Source organism: Tamandua tetradactyla, chromosome 13, assembly GCF_023851605.1.
Source record: "Tamandua tetradactyla isolate mTamTet1 chromosome 13, mTamTet1.pri, whole genome shotgun sequence".
In the NCBI taxonomy this organism is placed as follows: domain Eukaryota; kingdom Metazoa; phylum Chordata; class Mammalia; order Pilosa; family Myrmecophagidae; genus Tamandua; species Tamandua tetradactyla.
In genome coordinates this window covers 28,726,167-28,752,002 of record NC_135339.1, presented here as the reverse complement: position 1 = coordinate 28,752,002, position 25,836 = coordinate 28,726,167, and the positions used below count along the sequence as shown (strand labels likewise).

Below are 25,836 nucleotides of genomic sequence, written 5' to 3'. Positions count from 1 at the left end.
GTAGAACAGATGGAATAAAAATAAATAATAGGGGGAACAAATGTTAAAATAAATTTAGTTTGAAATGCTAGTGATCAATGAAAGTGAGGGGTAAGGGGTATGGTATGTATAATCTTTTTTTTTCTATTTTCATTTTATTTCTTCTTCTGAATAGATGCAAATGTTCCAAGAAATGATCATGATGATGAATATGCAACTATGTGATGATATTGTGAATTACTGATTATATATGTAGAACAGAATGATCAAAATAGGAATGCTTGCGTTTGCTAGGTGTTTTTTGGTATTTAAAAAAATAAAATATTTTAAAAATAAAATAATTAAATTAAATTAAAAAAAAATTAGGCCTAAGGGTCACCCCTAAGAGAATCTCTTCTATTGCTCAGAAATGGCCTTTCTCTCTCAGCCAACACAGCAAGCAAACTCACTGCCCTCCCCCTCTCTACATGGGACATGACTCCCAGGGGTGTGGATCTTCCTGACAACGTGGGATAGAAATCCTAGAATGAGCTGAGACTCAGCATCAAGGGATTGAGAAAATCTTCTCGACCAAAAGGGGGAAGAGCAAAATGAGTCAAATAAAGTGTCAATGGCTGAGAGATTCTATCCTGGAGCTTATTCTTATGCATTAAATAGATATCAGCTGTTTAGTTAAGATGTAATGGAGAGGCTGGAGGGAACTACCTGAAAATGTGGAGCTGTGCTCCAGTGGCCATGTTTCTTGAAGATAATTGTATGATGATATGGCTGTCGCAGAGTGACTGTGTGGTTGTGACAGCTTTGTTTCTGATGCTCCTTCTGTCTACCTTATTGACGGACAAGTAAAATAAATGGATTAAAAATAAATAAATAGGGGAAACAAATGTTAAAATAAATTTAGTAGATTGAAAAAAAAAAGATCAGACTTGTGACAAAAAAGCACTCAATCATTTCTCTAACAATACTTTTTTAATGAATTATTTCATATTTTGCTAAAGATGTTCCACATTTAGTGTGTTCATGGCTTTTTTTTTCTTTAATAATTTTCTGAAAAAAGATGAGGCCAAATATATTACTGAAACCCCTGCCATATTCATTGTCATATAAAAATATTTCTCTCAGTATAAACTCTTTGAACACTTTTGATCTCTTATTTTTGTGCAAAGCCTTTCCCATAATTATTATAATTTTACCAATTAGTAGTTCACTTATAATCTTCCCATGGAAAGCTTTCCTAGTCTGTCTATTCATGTTTTATCTCAGCATAAACTTTTTTGATGTAAAATGACCTAGAGAATTTTTATCTATGCAGATTGTATCAGAGTTGCTTCATACATGTTTTCTCTGAAATAAAATGTGAGGTAATTGAATACTAAAAAATTTAAAAAAAAAAATAGTTTTACCAGCAACACTTGACAGAAAAATAACTAATGTCCTAATTTCCAAACTCATACAAATAAATATTTTTAAAGCAGAAATGTCAAGGTTGACAGTAAAAGAAATATAAATGGTCAATAATATTTGAAAAGTTGATTAACTTTACTAATAATTAATTGGCAAATATTAAAAGTCTGGTAAGATCCAGTGTTGGTAGGGTATGGCAGAAAAAGGCCATTGATCAATTATACAATATTTATCAAATTTAAATACACATATTACAGATAAAGTAACTTTCTAGTCAGAATTTTTCTACAGATATATAAGTACAATGCATTATTTGTAAAACAAAAACTGAAAATTCCCAAATGTCAAACAGGGGACTGATTAAATAAATCACAGTATATTCCTCAGCCAACATAACAAGGAAACTCACTGCCCTCCCCCTGTCTACCTGGGACATGACTCCCAGGGATGTGGACCTTCCTGGCAACATGGGACAGAAATTCTAGAATGAGCTTGGATTCAGCATCAAGGGATTGGGAAAACCTTCTTGACCAAAAGGGGGAAGAGCATAATGAGTCAAAATAAAGTGTCAAATGGCTGAGAGACTCCAAACAAAGTCGAGAAGTTATCCTGGAGGTTATTCTTACGCATTATATAGATATCACCTTTTTAGTTGAGGTGTGGAGAGGCTGGAGGGAACTGCCTGAAAATGTAGAGCTGTGTTCCAGTAACCATGTTTCTTGAAGATGATTGTATAATGACATAGCTTTCACAATGTGACTGTGTGATTGTGAAAACCATGTGTCTGATGCTCCTTTTATCTACCTTATCGACAGATGAGTAAAACATATGGATTAAAAATAAATAAATAATAGGGGGAACAAATGTTAAAATAAATTTAGTAGATTGAAATGTTGGTGATTGGTGAGGGGGACCAGTCCAGGGTATGGTATGTATGAACTTCTTTCTTTTTTCTTTTTATTTCTTTTTCTGGATTGACGCAAATGTTCTGAGAGGGGATCATGGTGATGAATATACAACTATGTGATGATATTGTGAGTTACTGATTATATACCGAGAATGGAATGATCATACGGTAAGAGTGTTTGTGCTTGTATGCTAGGTTTAAAAAAAGAGAAAAATCATGGTGTGCATATACAACTATGTGATGAATTGTGAGCCACTGATTGCACACTATGTATGGAATATTTGTATGTTAAGAATGCTTGTGTTTGTATGTTGTTTTATCAATAAAAATATTAAATTAAAAAAATCACAGTATATTCATTCTTTCATATATAAGACAGCTATAAAAGAACAAGCAGATCTGTATGTTTCTATAGAAAACAGTATATTATAACTATAAAAGAAAAATCATATGCTATGGAACAGTATTAGAATAAAGCATACATAAACTATTAATAGCAATTATCTCTAAGGAGTAGAACCATATTCATTATATAGGAATATGTATTACTATAGTCATCATAATTTTTAAAAATTTTTTATAGAAATAGAATTCTTAGGTGAAAGAACACATGCTTGTCATGCTTGTCACATAGTTTTAAATTTAGACTATGTATTATCTTCTTCTACTGTAAAATAAACTTTTTTAGATTGAATAGTAATGGATTCCTTGTAAAGTGAGTGTAGTAAAATAAGAAACAGGTGCTATCTAACCAATAACACAGATAAAATCTAAACCAAAATTAATCATTTTATTAGAAAAATAATTGGTCAAATTAAAATACACTCATCTCTCTTACCTGCCATGGATCCAGCCATTAATCTGTGTACATGACCAGAAACTCCTAGCTTTGTAGTGATTAACTAGAAAACAAACATAGCAAATTAAAGAGATATTTTTTAAATGCTGCACATTTTACTGTTTAATAATGAACTTATTTCAAAAGAATCACAGAAGCAGTAAAAAAAGCTATAATAAACATGAATGAATGAGAAAAATTATATAAAGTTGGGTATCGTTTTACATCAGAAAGTCATCATATTTCCTCTGAAGTCTCTGCTCTAATTTTTTATACTTTTACACAAGCAACCTGGCTTAGAATTGAAAAATATGCTATACTATATAGTATATTTATATATACACACACACACTATATACTACAAACTCTTAAAGTGTGAATGGAGATAGGAAGAACAAAATGCTATTACAGAAGTCTTGATATACTGATAGCACCAATTCTGACTGAGGAGCTTAGAATTTTGTTACCATTGCTATTACTTACTTTTCATTCTAAAATACCTTTTGAAGTTTAACATATTTAACCCTTTTCTGTGGCTTAAGATAATGACTGAGAGGATAAGTTTCCACACAGCTAGAGAAGGGAAACTTATTCAAGGAGTACGATGGGAAAAGATGTTAACTTATAGCATCACTCCAAAGTAATATGGTTTCACTACTTTACTGAATATGAAAATCCAAAGCCACAGTGATCCTCTCCTACAACTGAGAAACAAAAAACACATTAAAGAGCTAATAATACATGGATTTATTATTACCTACTTGATGAAAACTCTGGCTTTTACGTAAGTGTGAAGATAAAAAATTTCCTTATAAATGACTAATACTTCTGAAATAACTTCAAAACAAAACTAATTTTGAAAATTTAAACCATTACAAATCTTATTCCTTTAAAGTGGCATTACTGTTTCTAGCCATCCAAAGTAATTTTGAAGCCAAAAGCCTTGCCAAGTAAGCATGATATTCAAGGACACAAAAGAGAAAACAAGATAAAGTTCAAGTACCATTTTATAGTGTTCAAATGCCATAAACTGGATTGCGCCATAGGGAAAGATTCTAATCATCATTGCACCATTTCCTTTATACAATCCAAGGAATCCTTCCTTTCGGGGCACAGCACGCAATGTAGAAAACACTCCTATTTTTAGAAAGGTTTTTTTGGGGGGGAAGAAAAACATAATTAAAACAGAGAAAACTATCTAAATTCAAATTTTCATGAAAATGGCAGATAAAGATTACTATGCTATCATTCATGAAATTTTCTTTGAGAAATTACATGACTAGTAATTTCTGTATATTACTGTAAGTTAAGCCTACTTAAAACACATCACACACCCAAATTATATAAATACATATACTGCCTATAAAAATATAAAACATGAAATTTAAAGAAAGAACAGCAACAAGATATAGTAAGTTATAATTATAGCAAACTATATTACCCTATGCAAATATGTACTCAGCATGTATACTGCAAAGGGTTAAAAATAGGAGTCATTTGTTCTTAATGAGTTCCCAGCACAGAAAGGAAAACAGACACAAAACAAATTCCCATAGTACAGACAAATTCCCATAGTACAAAGCAGCAACAGAAACGTATTCAAAGCCCAGATACTGCACTGAAGATGATAGAAACTATCTGGAAGAATGAAGGAAGGTTTCCCAAACTGACCAGAAACATGTGTGTAGTTTATTTATATCAGGAAACTACTAAATGAAAAGACTGCCTACAAAAACATTTTGGGGCAATTTTCATTAATTAGGATTCTTTAATCCAATATAGCTGAAGTTCTTTAAAGCAAAGGAACTTGGATGCAAGGTGGGAAAAGCATGGAGCTGGAAATTAATGGAATCTGGAAGAAAAAGGAAAAGATGCCACCACATGTATTGCTAATTGATGGAAAAGCCAAGGAACTCTGTTCTTGTTTGCCAGCTGCTGGAATGCAACACACCAGAGATGGATTGATTGGCTTTTAATAAAAGGGGATTTATTTCATTCGTTCTTTAGAAGAAAGGCAGCTAACTTTCAACCGAAGTTCTCTCTTACAAGGGAAGGCACTGAGTGATCTCTACTGGCTTTCTCTCCAGGCCTCTGGGTTCCAACCACTTTTCCCAGGGTGATTCCTTTCTGCATCTCCAAAGGCCAGGGCTGAGCTGGCAAGTGCTGAAATGAGGTATGCTGAGCTGCTTGGGCGGTGCTATGTTGAGTTCTCTCATTCACGCACCAGACAATTAGATCAAACATCATTCATTGCAGCAGGCACATCTCCTAGCGGACTGCAGATGTAATCAGCAACAGATGAGGTTCACATGCCACTGGCTCATGTCCACAGCAATAGAACTAGGCACCTTCACCGGGCCAAGTTGACAACTGAATCTAACTACTACAAACCCCAAATATTGCAGGCCAGCCAGAAGATATCAACTCCAAGGGAAGCAAATTCTTGTCATTAAGCCAACTCATTGTATGGTATCTCTTAGCAGATCGGAATCTAAAACTGGTATCGAATTTAGAACATTTACTTATAGGAGATAGGAAGGCAGATGATAAAGGAGAAGCACAGAGAAGGTTCCAACTGACTAGATAATGCTTATTTCTGAAGCTCTGTGAAAAGTCCCTTATGTTTATTATACTAGTCTTTAAGATTTTTTGATTGTCACAACCATCTTTACAAAAGTTTACGAGAATCTATTAGTAAAAGTAAAACAGATATAGTACTTTCAAAAATGGAAATTCTTTTTTTTTTCCAAAAAAAAAGGGGGGAGGAGTAGAGAGGAAAGGATACAGGAAAGGAGAAAAAACAGAATACAAAATAGTTAATGAATAAATCCATAATTCATTTGAAATCTGAATTTTCAAAAAAAATCAGAATGGCTTAAATTCCTCTAATAAAAGACAAATAATACTCAAATTATGTTTAAAAGCATATCCACAAGAGGCTACTCTGGATGTTGCTCTTACGCAAGCTTCAAGACATTGCTACCTATCATAACCTGCTGTTCTAGTTTGCCAGCTGCCAGAATGCAATACACCAGAAATAGAAGGGCTTTTTAAAGGGAGAATTTAATGAGTTGCTAGTTTATAGTTCTAAGGCCGAGAAAATGTCCCAATTAAAACAAGTCTATAGCAATGTCCAATTTAAGGCATCCAGGGAAAGATAACGTTGGTTCAAGAAGGCCGAGGACATTCAATGTTTCTCTCTCAGCTGGAAGGGCACATGGCAAACATGGCAGCGTCCGCTGGCTTTCACGTGGCTCTACCAAAAGGGACTCTCTCCAAAATGTTTCCTCTTTTAAGGGATTCCAGTAAGCAACTACACTTTCAGTGGGTGGAGACACACCTCCATGGAAATCATCTAATCAAAAGTTACCACTGACAACTGAGTGGGTCACATCTTCATGGAAACAATCAAAATGCTCCCACCCAGCAATATTGAGTGAGGATTAAAGGGCATGCCTTTTCTGGGGTCCACCACAGATTCAGACCGGTACACCTGCCAACCCCCAACCAGGACCATTCCAGATAATCCTAAAGAACACATAGGGCAATATGTAAGATTCCATAAGGGTTCCATGCACTAGAGTAACTTTCCGGAAACCTACAACTTCCAGGTGGGTCCAGACCAGATAAGTCCTGAAACACAGAGAGCCGAGTCTCTCCAGAACATCAGATAGTTCCATCTTCCTACCTCATATTATTGACAGACCCTTTCAACATGAAAAAGTTAGAATGGCCATAGCCCAAACACTCCTAAATAGAGGGATAGAAAGATCAAAGGTGATGGTGGAGTCATACAGAGAACACAGGACCTAACAAACGAATATGACTGCTGAATTATTAAATTAATATTTCTTTTTAGTTTCCAGTATCTTAGAGCAGCTAAAAGTAAAAACCTAAAATTGTGGAACTGTAACCCACGCCAAACTCTGAAATACATTCTACAACTAATTGTGGTGCTATGCTTTGAAGTTTATAGCTTTTTTGTATATATGTTATTTTTCACAAAAAGAAAAAAAAGTCGATTGTGATGATAAAAATATATTTATGCCTTCTAGCCTCTATGTTCTGGAGCAGCTAGAAGGAAAAATCTGAAAGGATTGTACGGTAACCCATGACAAACTGTGGGATCTGTCCTGTAACTACTTGGTGAAGAATGCTTTGAAAACAATTGCTTTTTTCTTTCTCTGCTTTGTATATATATTATACAATAAAAAAGTTTAAAAAGAAAAAGTATATTCAACTATTTGCTTTCTACAAAAATCTAACCTGAAACAAAATAACAGAGAAATCCAAAGAAATAGGTAGACAAAGAATAGATGCTGACTATTTCAAATGGTTTAAAAATATGCAACAGTTATAAAAAATACAGTTTTCTCCTTCAACCTATGGACTATACTATTTTTACTTTGGGTCTGAACTGAGATTTTCTTTGTAGCATAACACTAGGTCAATTTTTGCAAATATTATGTTTGGAAATAATATATATTCCTATAGGGTGCAAAGTTCCCTGTGTGTCTGTTAAATCAAACTGTGTGTTATTTCACTCCTCCCTGTATCTTTACTTATTTTATCAAGCTAGGATTAGAAGGAACTAACATTTGGCAACATTTAAGTATGCGCTGGTGTATGCATACATTAGCTCTGGTAGGAAATGGATGAAACATGTAAAAGTGCTTGATTCTACAGAGAGAAGTGAAGAGGACTTAGGCTTTGGTGTATTTTTCTAATTTTTATTGTGATATCTATGTACAACATAACATTCCCCATTTTAGAAATTTTAAAGTTCACAATTCAGTGCTGTGAATTCATTTACAATGTTGTGCTACCATCACCACTGTCCATTATCAAACATTTTCCATCACCCAAATAGAAACTCTGCAGCTTTGGTACTTCGAGAATTATGATCCTTGTGAAAATATTACACAATCAATCAATCAATCAGCAACAAAATAAAAAGGAAACATTTTTTAAGAATCCTATTCGAATTAGTCTCTTTTTATTTTTTAAATTCACATTTTACTTTAAAAAGATAAACAGAGAACAAGGGACAAGGGTTTTCAAAGTATTACTGGGAAAGGTTCCTTACATTAACATTATGAATAATAAAGCATTTGTGAGACATGTAACAAAGTGAATAAAACTTGAGGACAGTATGCTGAGTGAAAAAGGCAAAAAACAAAAAGACAAATATTATAATCCCTCACTAATATGGGTTAACTACAATGTGTAAACTCGGAGAATAGAATTCACGAGTATAGGTTATCAGATGAAGGCCTATTGTAAAGGTTCCTAGATTGTAAGCTCTTATAAGCAGAGTTGTATCTGTTATTTCTAAATTCTGACATACTGAGCTCTTTGAATATAACCTGGTTGTTCCGTGGAACTCCAGGTATTTGTGTGATACCTAAGACTCAGAGCTAAAGTTCTTTGAGAGCTACAAAAGTCAGCATTACCTCATACAGCAACTGTTAAAAACACCGAAGAAAAGCCCAGACTTCAACTAGAGATATGAATGAAGCTGGTCTTGGTAAGACTAAGATAAATCAGACTAAAGGGTAAAAGATGATATTGACTTTATTTTAAAATGTCAACTCCTGTGTGAGACCAAAGGAAGAGATGTTTATTTGGTACAAAATGAGTATCTTCAGTAGCACTCTATTTAATTTAACTTGTATGGTCAACTTATGCAAACACCGTAATTACAATTATACTTGAATAGGGAGTGAGATCCTGTTGGTTTGTACAGGTTGGTGTGATGCCCCAATACATCTCAGGGTAATTTGGGCAGAAGATCAAAAAATATTTGCAAAGTCTCCTTGAGGGATGGGGAAAAAGGTGGAAATATTAAACTTCCACACCTGGGAAACACCTGTTATTATGGCAAGCATTGGGGACTGCCAATTTTCAATGGGCACTTGCTCTTGGGGTTGCCCTTATGAATCTTGTTACTGCAGAGAAGAAGCCAAGCCTACTTATGATTATGCCTAAGAGTCATCCCCACAGAACCTCTTTTGTTGCTCAGATGTGGCCTCTCTCTAAATCAACTAGGCAAGTGAACTCACTGCCCACCCCCTACATGGGACATACTCCCAAGGGTGCAAATCTCCCTGACAATGTGGGACATGACTACTGGGGATGAGGCTGGCCCTGGCAATGTGGGAGTGAGAAAGCCTTCTGGACCAAAAGGGATAAGAGAAATGAAACAAGATTAAGTTTCAATGGTTGAGAGATTTCAAATTGAGTCGAGGTCATTCTGGAGGTAATTCTTATGCAATATATAGATATCCCTTTTCAGTTTTGGGGGTATTGGGAGTAGCTAGAGGGAAATACCTGAAACTGTTGAACTGTAATCTAATAGCCTTGATTCTTGAAGATGACTGAATACCTACAAGGTATGCTTGTGTGACTGTGCAAAGCCTGTGACTGACACTCTCTTTCCCCAGTGTATGGACAGCTGAGTAAGAAAAAAAAAAGACAAAAAATAAATAAACAATAAGGGGCATGGCAAGCATAGGATGTTTTGGATGTTCTTTTTTTATTTTTATTATTCAATCTTTTTCTTTGGAGTAACAAAAATGTTTAAAAGTCTATTGTGATGACGAATACACACTATCTGATAATACTGTGAACCACTGATTGTACACTTTCGATGAATATATAGTATGTAAATATATAATATATCTTAATTTAAAAGGGGGTGTCAAATGCTTTTAAAAATAAAATTTAAAACTTTGACTGAACCTTGAAAACTTCATGTTAAGTAAAATAAGTCAGAACAAAAGGACAACTATTGTATGATTTCACATGAAATAAGTAGAATATACATAGTTAGAAAAATAGGAAGTATGTTATAGGATATCAGGAGCACGGGTAGGGAGAGGGAATGGGCAGTTATTACTTAATGAGTACAGAGTTTCTGTTTGGGTGATGGAAAAGTTTTGTAATGGATAGCAGTGATGATAGCACAACATTGTGAATATAATTAACAGCACTGGAATTATATACTTAAAATTAGTGAAAATGGGAAATGTCACGTTGTATATATTACCACAGCAAATATTCTTTTTAATTAAATTAAAAGTCATCAATACTTTTTTTCTAGGTTTATATTTTTAAGACACATGAAACTCAATATACTATACTAATAGTTCCCTGTTACACTGAAGGAATTTCATTTCAAATTTTGCATGGCATGCAGCTCAGAGCAAGAAATGTAATGTGAATATATAATCTAATGATTATAAATAAGGAAACAAAACAACATATATAAGCATGGAAGGAGGTTAAAGGAGTAAAACAATCCTGATCAAACATTCATGCGTTCAATTATTGTAAAACACCCCAAGATATTAGCTAATATAATTTATCTCCTTTTCATCTTCAACTTAATTAGGTAAGAAAAGAAAATCATTTCTTTCATTTTCAGTTTTTAAATAATATCTCAGTAAATTTAAAGGTCTGATTCTTTCTACACAAAAACCGCACATTTGTAAAGCTAAAGAAATCATTGCTAGACAAAGATATGATAGCAATTCTTCCCCAAATTTAAATACAGACCAATTTAGTATAAAAATATTGACAAGAAAATTAATTACAATTAATATACAGCCTAAAATTATACAGATTCTCTAAATCCTATATAATTAGAAAGTAAAATACATTAAAAATAGGTAGCTTTTTTGAAAATTGAAAAACCCAATTGGAAAAAATAATTGATTCTTAATCAGACAAAGGTTACACATCTTTCTATACAATGCTGCAACACAGATCTTACACAGCACACACCATTCCTAGCTAACAAAGCATAAAACTGTAAAGCAATGAAAAGAGTGGTGTGAGTCAGTTACCCCTGGCCTAATATCTTTCTTGGTCTCTGTTCATACACATATTTTTCCTTTAAGTCCTTTTCCCCCAACAACAAAAGTAAAACATATTCAATGCAAATTACAAATGAGCTGCATGGGGGGAAGTTCCTATAATCCCACCATTCAAAATCAACCACTTAAAAAAAAAGAGCAAAAAAAAAGAAAAAAAGAAGAAAAAAAAACAACCACTTAATGTTAGCATTTGTCCTTCTAGATTTTTATCTAAGTACCTGCTTATTTATATAAAATGCAATACAATTAAACCATTTTGTATAGTTGTTTTTTATTTAACTAATGCATTATAATCATTAATTAATAATGTCCCATCAGTTAATATTATTTCACATTAAAATATTTTATGATTGCAAAATAATCTATAATATGGATAAACTAAAACTTAATTTAGACAATTTCCCATTATCGAATATTGGGATTGTTTAAATTTTTTTTCTTAAACTAACATACATAATGTTTTGATCCTGGTATATACATCACTGAGCATGTCTGATTTCTTCCTAGAAATAAGGTAACTTCCTAGAACTGGAATTCTAGAATCAGCAAAGTCAAAGAGTATATACCTTTTCAACACTTTTGATACATATTGCCACACTCCCATACAAAAAGCTGTAAAAAGATCTAATTCCATTCATAGCATGTGTGCTGGTTTGAAAGGATGTATGTCCCTAGAAAACCCATGTTTTAATCTAAATTCCATTTCATAAAGGCAGAATAATCCCTATTCAATACTGTATGTTTGAAACTGTAATCAGATCATCTCCCTGGAGATGGATTTAATCAAGAGCGGTTGTTAAACTAGATTAGGTGATGACATCTCTCCACCCATTTGAGTGGGTCTTGATGAGTTTCTGGAGTCCTGTAAAAGAGGAAACATTTTGGAGAAAGAGATTCAGAGAGAGCAGAGCAGAGCAACATACCCACAAGAAGCAGAATCCACCAGCCAGAGATGAAGGAAAATGTCTCCCGGGGAGCTTCATGAAACAGGAAACCAGGGGAAGAAGCTAGCAGATGATGCCATGTCCACCATGTGCCCTTTCAGATGAGAGAGGAACCCTGACCATGTTCACCATGTGCCTTTACAGATGAGAGAGAAACTGACTGTGTTTGCCATGTGCCTTCTCACTTGAGAGAGAAACCCTGAACTTCATCAGCCTTGTTGAACCAAGGTATCTCCCTGGATGCCTCTGATTGGACATTTCTACAGACTTGTAATTGGGACATCTTCTCAGTCTTAGAACTGTAAACTAGCAACTTATTAAATTCCCCTTTTTAAAAGCCACTCTGCTTCTGGTATATTGCATTTCAGCAGCTAGCAAACTAGAACAACACATTATTACAATGTTCATGTTAATTTAATGGCCAACGTTTATGTTTGTAAGGAACAAGGGCTTGATGTTTTCCTTAATAATAGTTTATTCATGCAATACTAACTGCCATTAGATTTCACCTGTACTAAGGTTTCTGGAAGGATTGTTTAAGTGCTTACAAAAATGACTAATTCAGTTTTACAGTTATCAAATCTTATCTCCAACACTAATCAGGATTATAAAAAAAAAAACTGAACTTGAATTGTTCTGTGTGTCTGTGAAGGATGTGACTAGCTTATTTCATAAACAAATACACTTACTTTGAGGATTCCAAGATTTTGGTTTAGAGAATATCAGCACCCTAAAATGATTTTATAGATATATAGATAAATACCTATATCTATATATATATATTCACTATTGCAAATGATAAGATTAAAATGGATGAGATACATTCCTTGCAAAATAGGTCCCCAAATTTGAATTTTTTGCATCCTCTTTTTATCATAATTTACAACTGGAAACCAAGCCAGCAGATGGCTAATGTTTTTGTTCATTTTTTTCTTTAGCATCCATCAACTTACCTAAATGTTTGTAATGGTGATTGTGAGCTTGTAATAAAACTTTTACTCGATCCAAAGGAGCAACTGTTGTTTTGGCACAGCATCCAGCAATACCTAAAAAAAGTTTGTAAAAAGTCAGAAAGAAATTACATACCATTTCTTCGCAGATAGAAATCTTCTATTTGTTCAGCCAGCAACCATTCTGATCACTAACTGGATCCCCATGGATAAAAGTGCCTAGGAGCAGGGATAGGCAGATTATTGGTCCCCAATTTCTATACCTTAATATTTAACCATGACAATCGTAAAAATAAATTTGAAAAGTGTAACTCAGACCTCTAATATCTGATCAACTCTGGGAAACTTGCTAAAATGGGGTTATGGAGACATTGAAAGTATTAATTCAAATGTGAGGCTATCTTTAAAATAGTCTCCTTTCTTCATGGATAATTTTTTCATTGAAACAACCAACTTATTTACACCCATGAAAGATTCAGTCATATGTCTATTCATTCAACAATAAATGTTCAGTCCCTACTATATACCACTGTGCAGACATGTGGATGATAGCAGAGTAGTTCATTGCATACTTGGGCTTTAGCCTAAGTTACTGTGGCACGCTTCTAAGAGATAATATATTTTTATAAAGTACCCAGCGTGTAGTAAACACTGGGTAAAACAAGTTGTTACTGTTTTAAGAAAGTGGATAAAACATTCCTTAGGCATCTTCTATAATTACATTAAGCTCTTTACCATTGAAAAAACATTTCAGAAGGCACAAGAGAGAGGGTACTTTGTGAGTCTCTCTCACTGCAATATCCCAAGACCAGTATGGGGCCTCACCTACAGTGGCACTCAACAAATGTTTGTTGCATATAAGACAAAAATCAAAGTCCACATACATTTAGTAAGTAGCCTCTTTTAACAGTATCTTAACTTGCTTATCATAGTACTTTATAGCTCAATTAATCATCACAACTGTACACTGAGTTAGGTCAAGCAACTTTTATCTTCCATTTGAGATTAAGTAAAGTTGAGAGATTTGCCCAAGGTCATAGCTAGCAAACAATAATAGGCAACTAGCTTGAGTGTTTACTTTTTATACCAGGCACTTAGGCCAAGAGTTAAATCTGCAGGCACTGTACCAGGGCTTTCACAGGTATTTCACAACTATATGATGTAGATATTCTTATTACCCCATTAAGGACTGGAAAACTGAGGCAGTTCATCTATCCAAGATTATTTTTTTAAGGACTGGAAGACTGAGGATCGGGAATTTTTTCATGTCACTTGGACATAGTACTCCTACACAATTTTTTAAACTATGCAAACTCCCCCAAAATTTGAACCAACACTTTACCAAAGAAGAGATACAGATGGCCAATAAGCACACGAAAAGATGCTCAGGAATACTGGTCAGGGAAATGCAAGTTAAAACCACAATCAGAGACTACTAAACACCTATTAGAATGGAAACACACACATATATACACACAAAATCCTGACTCTGCCAAGTGCTGACAAGGAAGTAGGGACACAAAATGGAACAGGAGCTCTGGAAAACAGTTTGAAAAATAAGAAATTGTTTCAAAAAACAGTTTACCCTAAGACCTCATAGTCCCATTCCTAGGTAGTATTTATCCAAGAGAAACAAAAACATATAACAAGACAAAGACCTGCTGGCAACTTTTCACAACCACTTCTTTCAGACAGCCAAAAACTGGAAACAAAGCAAATTTTCATCAACAGGTAAAAACTGGTATATCCATACAATAAAATACTACTTAGCAACAAAATGGAACAGACTACTCATACATGTAACATGGATGAAACTTAAATGCATTTTGCTAAATGAATAAAGCCAGACTCAAAAGACCATGTATTGTGTGGCTTCATTTACGTAACATCCTGGAAAAAGTAAAACTATAGTGATAAAAACCAGATCAGAGGCTGCCAGGAGGTAGGGATGAGAGGAAGGAAATGACTTCAAAGGGAAGGGGGAAATATTTTGGGGCGATGGAACTATTTTAAATCTTGCTTCAGTGGTTGTTATGTGTCTCTCAAAACTCCTTGAATGCATGCCTAAAAAGGGTGAATTTTACTATATAAAATTAGGCCTCGATAAATTTTTTTTTAAATTATGCAAGCTCCTAAAAAAATGTGTAGCTTAATCAAGATATCTTTGCAGTGTTTCCTGTACTTGCTATCTCGTATTACCTTCTCTTTTTAATACATTTTGTGTATCAAAGCTTAAGATACATGGAAAAAATATATAAATCATAAGCATGAGACTAAATGAATTACTGCAAAGTGAACACACCCATGTAAGTACCACCCAGACCAAGAAATGGAACATTCCTTGGTGTACTTTTTTTTTTTTTTTTTTTGCCTGGGCAGGCACTGGGAATCGAACCCAGGTATCCGGCATGGCAGGAGAGAATTCTGCCACTAAACCATTGTCGCACCGCCCTTCCTGGTATACTTTTTACATGACTTTTCTGTAAAAACCTACAACATCTCTAATTAAAAAAAACAATAATTTTTCAACTACTTGTTGAAGAATGCTTTGAAAATTATTGATTTTCCTTTCTCTGCTTTGTATATATGCTATATTATACAATTTTAAAAGTTAAAAAATAATAACAATTAAAAAACATTATGCTAAGTGAAAAAAACAGACACAAAGTACTATACATTGTATGATTATATTAATGTAAAATGTAAATATAAATAAATTTATAGATACAGAATTAGATTAGTGGTTACACGGGTTTGGGGAAGGATAGAGGGATTTGAGAGATGACTGCTAAGGGTTATGGAGTCTTTCTTTTTGAGGAAATAAAATTGATTGTGGCAATAAATGCACAACTCTGTGATTATTCTAAAAGTCATTAATTGCATATATGTTGGATGAATAGCACAGTATGTAAATATATCTCAATAAAACTGCTAAAAAAAAAGAAAAAGAAATTGAATGCTCCCCTTAGAAGTCCTTTTCTAATGCGAAATTGATCATGTTGTCGCAAGTGACAGGAATTTATTCATTTTCCTTGCTGCATAGTATTCATTATATAATTATACCATATTTTAGTTATACAGTCTAGTATTGACAGACCTTCGGGTTGCACCTGGTTTAGGCTATTATGAGTATCGCAGATATGAACAGAAATATATACATTGGTATATGTCTATGAATGGAACTGCTGAATCAGGTGGGATACAAATGTTCAGCTTCACAGATGACGGCTCAATCAGTTCTTCAAAGCACCTGTATCAATTTACACCACTGCCAGCACTGCATGAGAGTTCCAGTTGCTATCCTTGGCTAACTTTCACCAAGACTCTACTTCGATGTCTAATCACAGCACAAAAGTAACACTGTCCATCACTAAACCCTTCATCTTCCCCCAAAATCACCACAAAAGCTGCTCCAACTAAACCCTTCCCTATTTCAATCAGTGACAGCTCCATCCTTCCAGTCGCTCATGCCAAAATGTGTCACCCTTAACTTTTCTTCCTCATCTCACATCTAATCTGTCTGAAAAATCCTGTCTGTTCTACCTGTATTCAGAATCTCACAATTTCTCACCTCCTCCACCGCAACTACCCTGATCCAAACCTCTATCATCATCCCTGTTTCCATATTTGCATCCCTACAGTTATTCTCAACAGAACACCAGTGATCCTTTCGAAACATGTCAATCATTTCATGTCACTTCTCTACTCAAAACCTGCAATGGCTCCAGCCACACAGGTCTTTCTGATATTCTTTGAACAGACCAGGCCCTCTCCTAATTTTACCCTCCACCAAACATACTATGCAATTTACTTCTTCATTTTGTTTATAGTCTTTCTACTCACAGCTCCCCAACCAAGGTAAAATCCAGGAAGGCGGAGATTTTTGTTTTGTTTTCTGGTGTACACCAATACTCATATGAATGTCTGCCCTTTCTGTCAGCAGAACAAAATAATTAAATTCTTAATATTACTGCAGCCTACAGATATTATTTTCTACAAGTGCTTTCTAATGTGGAATTTTTTTAAAATTCCCGTCCTAACAAATTACTAAGTGATGACAACCCAAACAAGCACTTAAGGGAGGTTAGACACTGAAACACTTATTTATGGGAAGGCAGAAGAAATTCCTTAGAGACAACACGAGCCTTCTGGCCTCACAGTCATAGCAATAGCAGGGCTCCACCAGCCACTTGTCAACTGTGGCACAGTTTACTAGAATAATTGGAATCAGTTTTGGTTGCAGACAGTTTTGCACAATTTCCCAATCATCTTTCAAAAACTGGTCTCCAGTATTTGTTTCCCTTTAAGTAAACAGCAAAATCAAATTTTACATTCGGTCACTCATATTCATAAAAGAAATGGGGACTTGGCGTGTTTCACTGAAACCCTGGGGTCTTTGTAAGGGCTCTTGCTTTTCTTCCCTGCTATTCTAACCCTGGAAAATGGGTGCTGGTCCAGTCTTTCCACCTGCACCCCGCACCCGGCTCCCTGAGAACCTCAGACTCTAGTGACCAGACTGTCACTAGTCGAGTGATTGTTTGAAAGAGGCTACGGCTGATAAGGGCAAACACTTGGCGAGGAACTGCAGCAGCCAGAGCCCAAGAATGTCTCTGGATCCTGCGCCCGACCTGGCCTGGATCCTGCCATACACCGCCCTGGAGACCCAGCCGAAACCCACCTCCGGCCAGAAAGGAGCGCAGCCAGTAGAAGTCTCGGCGGGCCGTGGGCCCTCCGGCCCCAGCTGCCTGCGGCATCGCAGGAGGGGAGTCGGCCGCTGCCAGGGCCGCCGCCGCCGCCATCACGGCCGTGGCTGTGTCGGGAGCTTCGGTCCCAAAGTTACAAATCACAGATCCGAGCCATGGCCCGAGCGGGCGGTGACAGAGCGCCGGACGCCGCGCTCGCAGCAGAACAACCCCTCGCGGCACAGCGCGGCGCGGCGCTGACTGATGGCGCAACCAGGGGGCGTGGCGTGGACCGCGGCTCGAGACCGCCCCCGGCGCGGAACCCGGGGACCAGGCTCGGCACCCGGCGCGTGGCTGGAACCGAGTCTCGGACGCGAAGACGGAGTCACCCAGTCCTGTCATCTCCTCTGTCCCGCCTCACCCACGCCCCCACTCCCCGCTTCTCTTTCCAGGCCCCTTGTGCTTAGAGCGAAGAAGGGAAGTGTGGCCAGCGAGAGGGTCCCTCAAAAACCCGCCACGTCAGGAAGAGCACCCCGACCCCTGCCCCCTTCCCTGCCGGTTGCCTTGTAACCGCCCTTTGAGCTGTTCTCTGACTTCTCTGAGATCCACCCTTTCCCGACCAACTTTCAGCACCTCTGAACTTCCTTCCCTCTTCCACCAAATCAGCTCTGCCATCTCAGATCTCACGGCCCCACTTAGGCCGCCGCCCCCACCACTGCCTTTGCCAAAGTGTTGCTAACCCCTGAAGTTATTTCCTTGAGGCTCTGCAAATTACACAAACACTTATGCCATGTCGGGCCTTTCTGAATCTTGGTGGCCATCAACTCTCCACCAACCCCAAGTCTCTGCTCTAAACTTTTAGGAAAGTCCCAGTTCCTTTTCACTGCCCCCACTGCATTCCAAACCTCTATTTCTTAATTACCTCTTACAGACGTTTTTTCTCGTACTGTGAGCCCCTCATCACTTCTAACTTGTGCAAGCATTATTCCTATTCTTTCTTGCCGAAGTTCTGAACGTGTGTATCTTCTAGTTCAGAAATTATCTATTATAATTTACCTCAATACTTGCTCCAAACTTCCCTATTACTGACACTGATCCCCTTTCCCTCTGCAAGGGTTTCTCTCACATTCAATCACTATGTTGAATCCGAATTTCAAGTATATTTCCCGCATGTTTTCAATTCTCAAAATTTTGTGATATCAGAAAATACAGAACTATTTAAATATATTATTAATTATATTTGACATGTCTAATCTGAAGACTCAAAAGCTCCCTAGGATTTTTTTAAGTAACAACAAGAGAAATAGTTTATATTTTATGTAACCAGCAAAATTGTTGCAATTCCCTAATGCTAATTTGTATTTTCCCCTGTCCTGTAGGCTGTGCTGGTTACATCCCTTTCTGTTAATTTCTGTTCTCAGTGAGATACATCTTACAGGTTTACTTTATCACTTTACTTTATCACAAAGAGTTAGTTGTCCCCTAACTCCAAATTTAAATCCAGATCAAGGATAGAAATACAACATAAACTATAACTGACAAATGAATTTGAATAAATGTGTCTCCAAAGAAGATATACAAATGGCCAACATGTACATGAAAATATGCTCAATGTCATTTGTTTTTAGGGAAATTCAAATCAAAACAACAGTGAGACATCACTTTATAAGCACAGGTTTACCATAATATTAATAAGAGGAAAAGAAAATAATGAGTATTGGCAAGAGTGTGGAGAAATTGGAATCTTGTATATTGCTACCAGGAATGTAAAATGGTGCTGCAACTGTGGAAAACTGTTTGGCAGTTTCTTGGTAAGTTAAACGTGGAATTATCATGTGATTCCCCAATTCCACTTCTAGGTATTTACTCAAAAGAACTGAAAACAGATCTCAAACGAATACATGTATATGCATGTTCATAGCAGCACTATTTACAGTAACCAAAAGGTAGAAACAGTTCAAATGTTCATCAACTGATGAATGGTTAAACAAAATATGGTATATCTATGTGTGATGGTTAGGTTCTGGTCAACTTGGCCAACTCATTATGCCCAGTTGTCTGGTCAGACAAGTACTGGCCTGACACTTACCACAGAATATTTCGTGGCTAGTTGCTAAACAGGAAAGCTGGTGTATTGAGTCATCAGTCAGTTGATCACATCTGTGGCTCATTATGTCAACTAAGGCGGGTCTCCCACAATGCGATAATCTAATCAGTTGAAGACTTAAGAAAGAAGAATCTTTCCCTGCTTCTTCAGCCTGCTAGCCTCTCCTGTGGAGTTCATCCAGAACCCTCATCAGAGCTGCCAACTTCACAGCCTACCCTACGTACAGATTTAGAACTCTTCCATTCCCATGGTTGCGTAAGACACGTTTCTAAATCTCGTATCTACAAATTTCTCCTGTTTGTTCTGTTTCTTTAGAGAACCCTGACTAACACATCATACGTGGAGTATTATTCAGCCATAAAACGAATGAGGAATTCATCTATGCTACAACATGGATGAACCTTGAAAAGTTACATTAAGTGAAAGAAACCACTTATATATTATTATATATAAGAATTCTTATATATAATAAGTCCATATATTATTCTATTTATTTGAAAGGTCCAAATAAGCAAGGCCATAGATACAGAAAGCAGATTAGTACTTTACAGGGGCTAGGGAGAGAGAGGAATAGGAAGGGACTACTAGGTTATGGGCTTTACTGCTGGGGTGATGAAACTGTTTTGTAACTAGATAGTGGTGATGGTTGTAGAACATTGTGATTGCATTGTGGTGTCACTGAATTGTACACTTTAAAATAGCTAAAACAAAATATGTTACATGTATTTTACCATAGTAACAAATAAAATATTAGCTGGCAAGTTTAATGATTTAAATGTCTAATGATTTGTTCTCTACTTATTCTGCTGATTATTCCTGAAGTCGTAATCTGCAGATATTAGAGTGCCCCAGAGCTCAGTCTTTGGGCTGCTGAGCATTTCTTCCATAATTACACTTACTCTCACCCAGCCTCATGGTTTTCAATACCATCTAGGTATATGCTGATGACCCCCATTCTGTAGTCCTTATGCCCCCTGCTCCCCAAACTCTATTGATTCATGTCTCTGACATCACCATCTTGTTATCTACCAGAATCTATTTAGCATATGCAAAACTAAATTCTGGTCTTTCTTCAGAGATATACTACACCCATAATCTTCTCTCACTTCAAAAATGGCAACTCCTTATCTCAGTTCATAAACCCTGAGTAATTTCTTAAAATGTTTTTTGTTTGTTTGTTTGTTTTTTGGCATGGGCAGGCTCCGGGAATCAAACCCAGGTCTCCAACATGGCAGATGAGAATTCTGCCACTGAGCTACTGTTGCACCACCCCCGGATTAATATCTAATTAGTCTTTCTGCTTTTTTCTTGCCCCCTACAGTCTATTGTCAATGTGGCAGTCAAAGTAATCCTTTAAGCCTAAGATAAATTTTGTCATGCCTCATCTCATAACCCTTAAATGGCTTCCCATTTCACTCAGAGAAAGTTCAAATCATTACAGTTGCCCACTGGCTCCGTACTATAGCTCTGGCCTCAACTTCTAGGACTACCTTTAGTCACACTGTCCTCTGTGTTATTTCTGGTAAACACCAGGCATGCTCACCTCAGGGCCTTTACATGTGCTGTTACTTCTGCTGATACTGCTCCTTCCCTAAAGGGTCCACATAAATCTCCCCCTCCCTCCTCTCCTTCAGTTTTTTACACCTTCAGATGTCATTGTCTCAAGGAGGCCATCTTGTATATAGTATTTAATACCATCTCTGCACCCTCATCCCTAGCTACTTACTACTTCTTTTCCCTGCCTTAATTTTAATTGTTTTCATAGTCCTTATCAGCACTGCGTATGTAGTGGGTTGAACAGTTCTGCCGAGATTTCATGTCCACCTGGAATCTCAGAATGTACCCTTTTTAGAGATGTAATTAATTTAAGATAAGGTTCACACTAGATTGGGTGGACCCTAAATCCTATGACTGGTGTCCATTTGAGAAGAGGACAGATACACAGAGATACATAGAGAAGAAGGTCACAAGACGACAGAAGACTGAAGGCACATATTGGAGTAATGCTGTCATAAGCCAAGGAATGTCTGGGATCACCAGAAGCCAGAAAAGGCAAAGAAGGATTCTTCTCTAAACCTCAGAGGGGTCATAGCCTTCCTGACGCTTGATTTCAGATATTTAGCCTCTAAAACTGTGAGATAATTAATTTCTGTGGTTTAATCACCCAGGTGTTTGTGGAAGTAAAAGATGTGCATGTGTTTGTGTGTATACAAAATAAAATGTTGTAATAAAATTTATATTATGTATAAAATGTTTTTATTGTCAGTTTCTCCCCACCAGAATGTAAGCTCAGTGAAGAGCTTATCTGTATTGTTCTCTGGATGTATCATTTGGCATTGAATAAATGATAAACGATGGTGTATTTACTTAAAGAAAAATCTTTTCTTACTCTATCACTATTAGAATATCTAGCAGAGGCTGACAAAGGGAGAAAAGCCAATGCTATCTCTCAAAGAACTTACTATTTCATAAGACAGATGTGAACCTAACAATAAAATAATTGTAATATATACGGAAAGTAAAATGTGGGGACACGAGAGGAAAGGCAGACCATATTTTGTCAGTGGTCACCAGGCCATCAGGGGAGGAAATAATTACAATAATTAACGCTCAATGAAGTAGGGAAGAATCAGAGTGCCATCTTAATTTACACTGTCTTAGACCTATCATCAGGTCTTCTACTATGTTGCCTCTTTTAGACCACAGATTGTTAATTTTTATTTATAAGTACCAGGAAAAAGCATGATATATCACAGATGTTTTATTAGTTTAAAAAACTTCAGGGTCATAAATAACTTAGCCCATGCAGAACATAGGTCTTTGTTCCTTTTGTATATAGTTCATTCATAGACAAAATGTATGCAATGTTACATGAAATAGAACATCTTTTTATTTTATGTACACAGAAAGTAAGGTATTTTAGTGTATCAGAAGAAATGCTATAAAAATTTCTGGAAGGAAACAGGATAAGCTGTCATTTGTGATTACCTCTGGGTAGTGGGATGGATGATGAATGGGGACATGTACCTTTTACTTTTCATCTTATCCTCTTTTATATGGTTTGATTTTTTAAAAGCATGCTCTGGTTATATTTTTTTACCTTAGGTAATTATATCTTAAGAAATTATGTAAGATAAACATAAGTCCTTTATTTTCAACTCTTGAAATTATATTAAGTACTCTTAGATTGTTGTGAGGTCATGTTTCCCCAGCTAATGTACTGGCTAGTTGGGGAAAGTTTGTTAACATGAAGCAAAGGTTGATCAGGAAACCAGGAATTGTAGGAAAAGGCTTCAGGTTTCTCTTCTGTTTTGGCTTTAGTGGTTGGGTTTTTTGTTTGTTTGTTTGTTTGTTTTTAACATTTGGGTAAAAATGTATTTCCCCCTTCTTGATATCCTGGCACTGTTGATAGATGCGTAAATTACCTGTCCACCACTCTCTTACCTTAACAGACACCAGATTACCAAGCATGGTTGTTGAATGATTACTTTCATAGTTGAAAAAGTGGTATACTTCATATCAATACAATTATTTTCGTTTTCTTAAAAAAAAACAAGTGTCTAACATGCAGCTTACATATATGACACTTCTGCATTAACACTGAAAGTCAATTACACAAGTTTTAGAAAACACATTGGTCATTTTCAAAGAGCAAAATGGTAATGAGCTATAGCTACAGTTTAAGGCATAGGATATTTTAAAATTGAGAAATAGACAGTTCTAATGCTGTGCATAGATTAACTCTTTTTATGTATTTTTAAAATTCTCTTCATATATATATACAGTCTAGACTTTATAGGTCAAAATTTCCATTAAAGAGTCATTACATACATGCCCTGTAAATGGAACCAAACTGCAACCATTTTGGAAGCTGAGACTTGACAGTTTCAAGTAATTACCAAAGCAAAACAAAGGCTTCTGAATGGATAGTTTTGATAGGATCACGCAGAGACAGTATGACATGGGTTGGTAAGCAGCTGAAAAATCTGACAGGTTTTTCACATCCATAGGTGAAACACCATGAATGTGTCACACCTCTGGATGTGTCAAAAAAGTGAGGAAAATAAGTCTATTTGAGATGCACAAAATACAGAGAAGAAGTTATATTGCTGATGTAATTACAGTGCAGAAAAGGAAGATAATAAGTAAGTGATTGGGTATTTTTAAAAAGTAAAAACTACCATTTTCCCAGCCAAATCTTTTTCTACGGCCCACTAAATCTATGCATTAAATTTTTAACACAGAGTAGTGAAAACAAACAGAAGGATGAATGTCTGTTTTCCCACTTATGAAGCAAGTGACCTTAAGAATTTGCTAAATATCTGAGCTTTATTTTCTAATCTATAAAATTTGGATGATACCCCCTTCCACAAGATATCACATAAAGATCAAATAAGATAATTCAGGCATTGGACCTACCACAGGACTTAGCACATAGCAGGTGCTATGGTTATTCTCCCTTTGTATGTGCAGCTAAGACCTAGACCTGCAGAGCAAGTCAGTCCATGAACACTTATTATCTACCTACTATGTGCCAGGCGTTATGTTAGAAGTTGAAGATATAAAAGTAAGATAAAATTCCTATGAAGACTTTGTAAGAGAAAATGCAACTATGAGCAAGTGAGTATATTTTGTCAGTTATCTGTGCTCTTTCAAGGATATGCATAGAGTACTGTAACGTACAAAGAAGGAAGAGACCAGTTCTACAGGAGAGATAGGGAGATCAAGAAAAACAAGATTCCTGAGCTGAGCCTTAAGAAATAAGATTGTGACTGTACTAAACGCCACTGAATAGTACACTTTAAAATGATTAAAATGGTGAATTTTATGCTATGGTATTTTACCACTGTTCTAGTTTGAAAGCTGCTGGAATGCGATATACCAGAAACAGAACAGCTTTTAAAAACGGGAATTTAATAAGTTGCAAGTTTAGTCATTCTAAGGCTGTGAAAATGTCCAAATTAAGGCATCAGGGAAAGACGTCTGGGTTCAAGGAGGCCAATGAGGTTCAGGGTTTCCCTCTCAGCTGGAAAGGGAGGTGACAAGGTCTGCTAGTTTTCTCTCTTCATTTCGTAAGAATGAAGAAGGCTCTGTCCTTCCTCAAAGGCTTCCCTGGGGCTCTGTCTGTTCTGTTGGTTCTGTCTGGCTCTGAACACTAAAAAAAATGATACCCTCTTAAAAGGCTCCAGTAAGCAACCCCACCTTGAATGGGTAGAGACGCATCTCCATGGAAACCATCGAATCAAAGTTACCACCCACAATTGGACGGGTCACATCTCCATGGAAACAATCAAAAAGGTCCCACCCAGCAATATTGAATGAGGATTAAAGTACATGGCTTTTCTGGGGTACAAAATAGCTTCAAACTAGCACAACCACACACGCAAAAAAAAAAAAAAATTAAGAAGGCCTTCTTCAAGCATTTGTAGGTGAAAGATATTCTAGAACAGGACTACATCATCTCTTTTAATGTAGTTACAATTAAATACAGCAATGAATTAGAAATTATTTTGTAGAGAACTGAATTTATTCAATTTATTCAATAGACATTTCTTTTTTTTTTTTACATTTTCTTTAATTGTGAAAAATAAAATATATTCAAAATAGCAATAAATTTCAAAGAACACCACAACAATTAGTTATAGAACAAATTTCAGAGTTTGGTATGGGTTACAATTCCACAATTTTAGGAATTGTAGCTGCTCCAAGACACTGGAGACTTAAGGAAATATCAATACAACGATTCAGCAATCATACTCATTTGTTAAACCCTACTTTCTCTGTGTAACTCACCATCTCCTTTAATCTTTCTCCCAATCTTTAGGGGTATTTAGACTATGCTCATTCTATCTATTTCATGCTGGAAGGGACTGTCAATAATATGGGCTAGGGGGATGGAACTAGTTGATGTTGTTGGAGAGTCTGGGCCCTCTGGTTTCAAGACTTATCTGGCCCAAGAATCCATTTGGAATAAAAAAATTTAAAAAAAAAATCCATTTGGAGGTTTTAGGTTTCCGGAATGTAATCATAGTGTATTGAACCTTTGTAGAATCTCACATAAGCTCCAGGTTGGCAGGAATGGTTTTGGTTGGGGTTTGGTAAACAATGATAAGGTAGCAATATCTAGCCGAAGCTTGTGTAAGAATAG

At 36.2% G+C, this 25,836-nt stretch overlaps 1 protein-coding gene across 1 annotated transcript in view; it reads right to left on the bottom strand.

Annotated features, from left to right (window-relative positions):
- SLC25A16 (solute carrier family 25 member 16) overlaps positions 1-17,801 on the bottom strand; it is a 72,526-nt gene extending 54,725 nt beyond the window's left edge. The window contains exons 1-4 of the mRNA XM_077125102.1: positions 17,578-17,801; positions 12,903-12,995; positions 4,132-4,265; positions 3,129-3,192 (exon numbers count right to left, since the gene is read on the bottom strand). Of these exons, the coding sequence (XP_076981217.1) occupies positions 3,129-3,192; positions 4,132-4,265; positions 12,903-12,995; positions 17,578-17,698 (412 nt within the window). The 5' untranslated portion in view covers positions 17,699-17,801. The remainder of the gene's footprint in view (positions 1-3,128; positions 3,193-4,131; positions 4,266-12,902; positions 12,996-17,577) is intronic.
- Between the last annotated feature and the right edge of the window lie 8,035 nt (positions 17,802-25,836).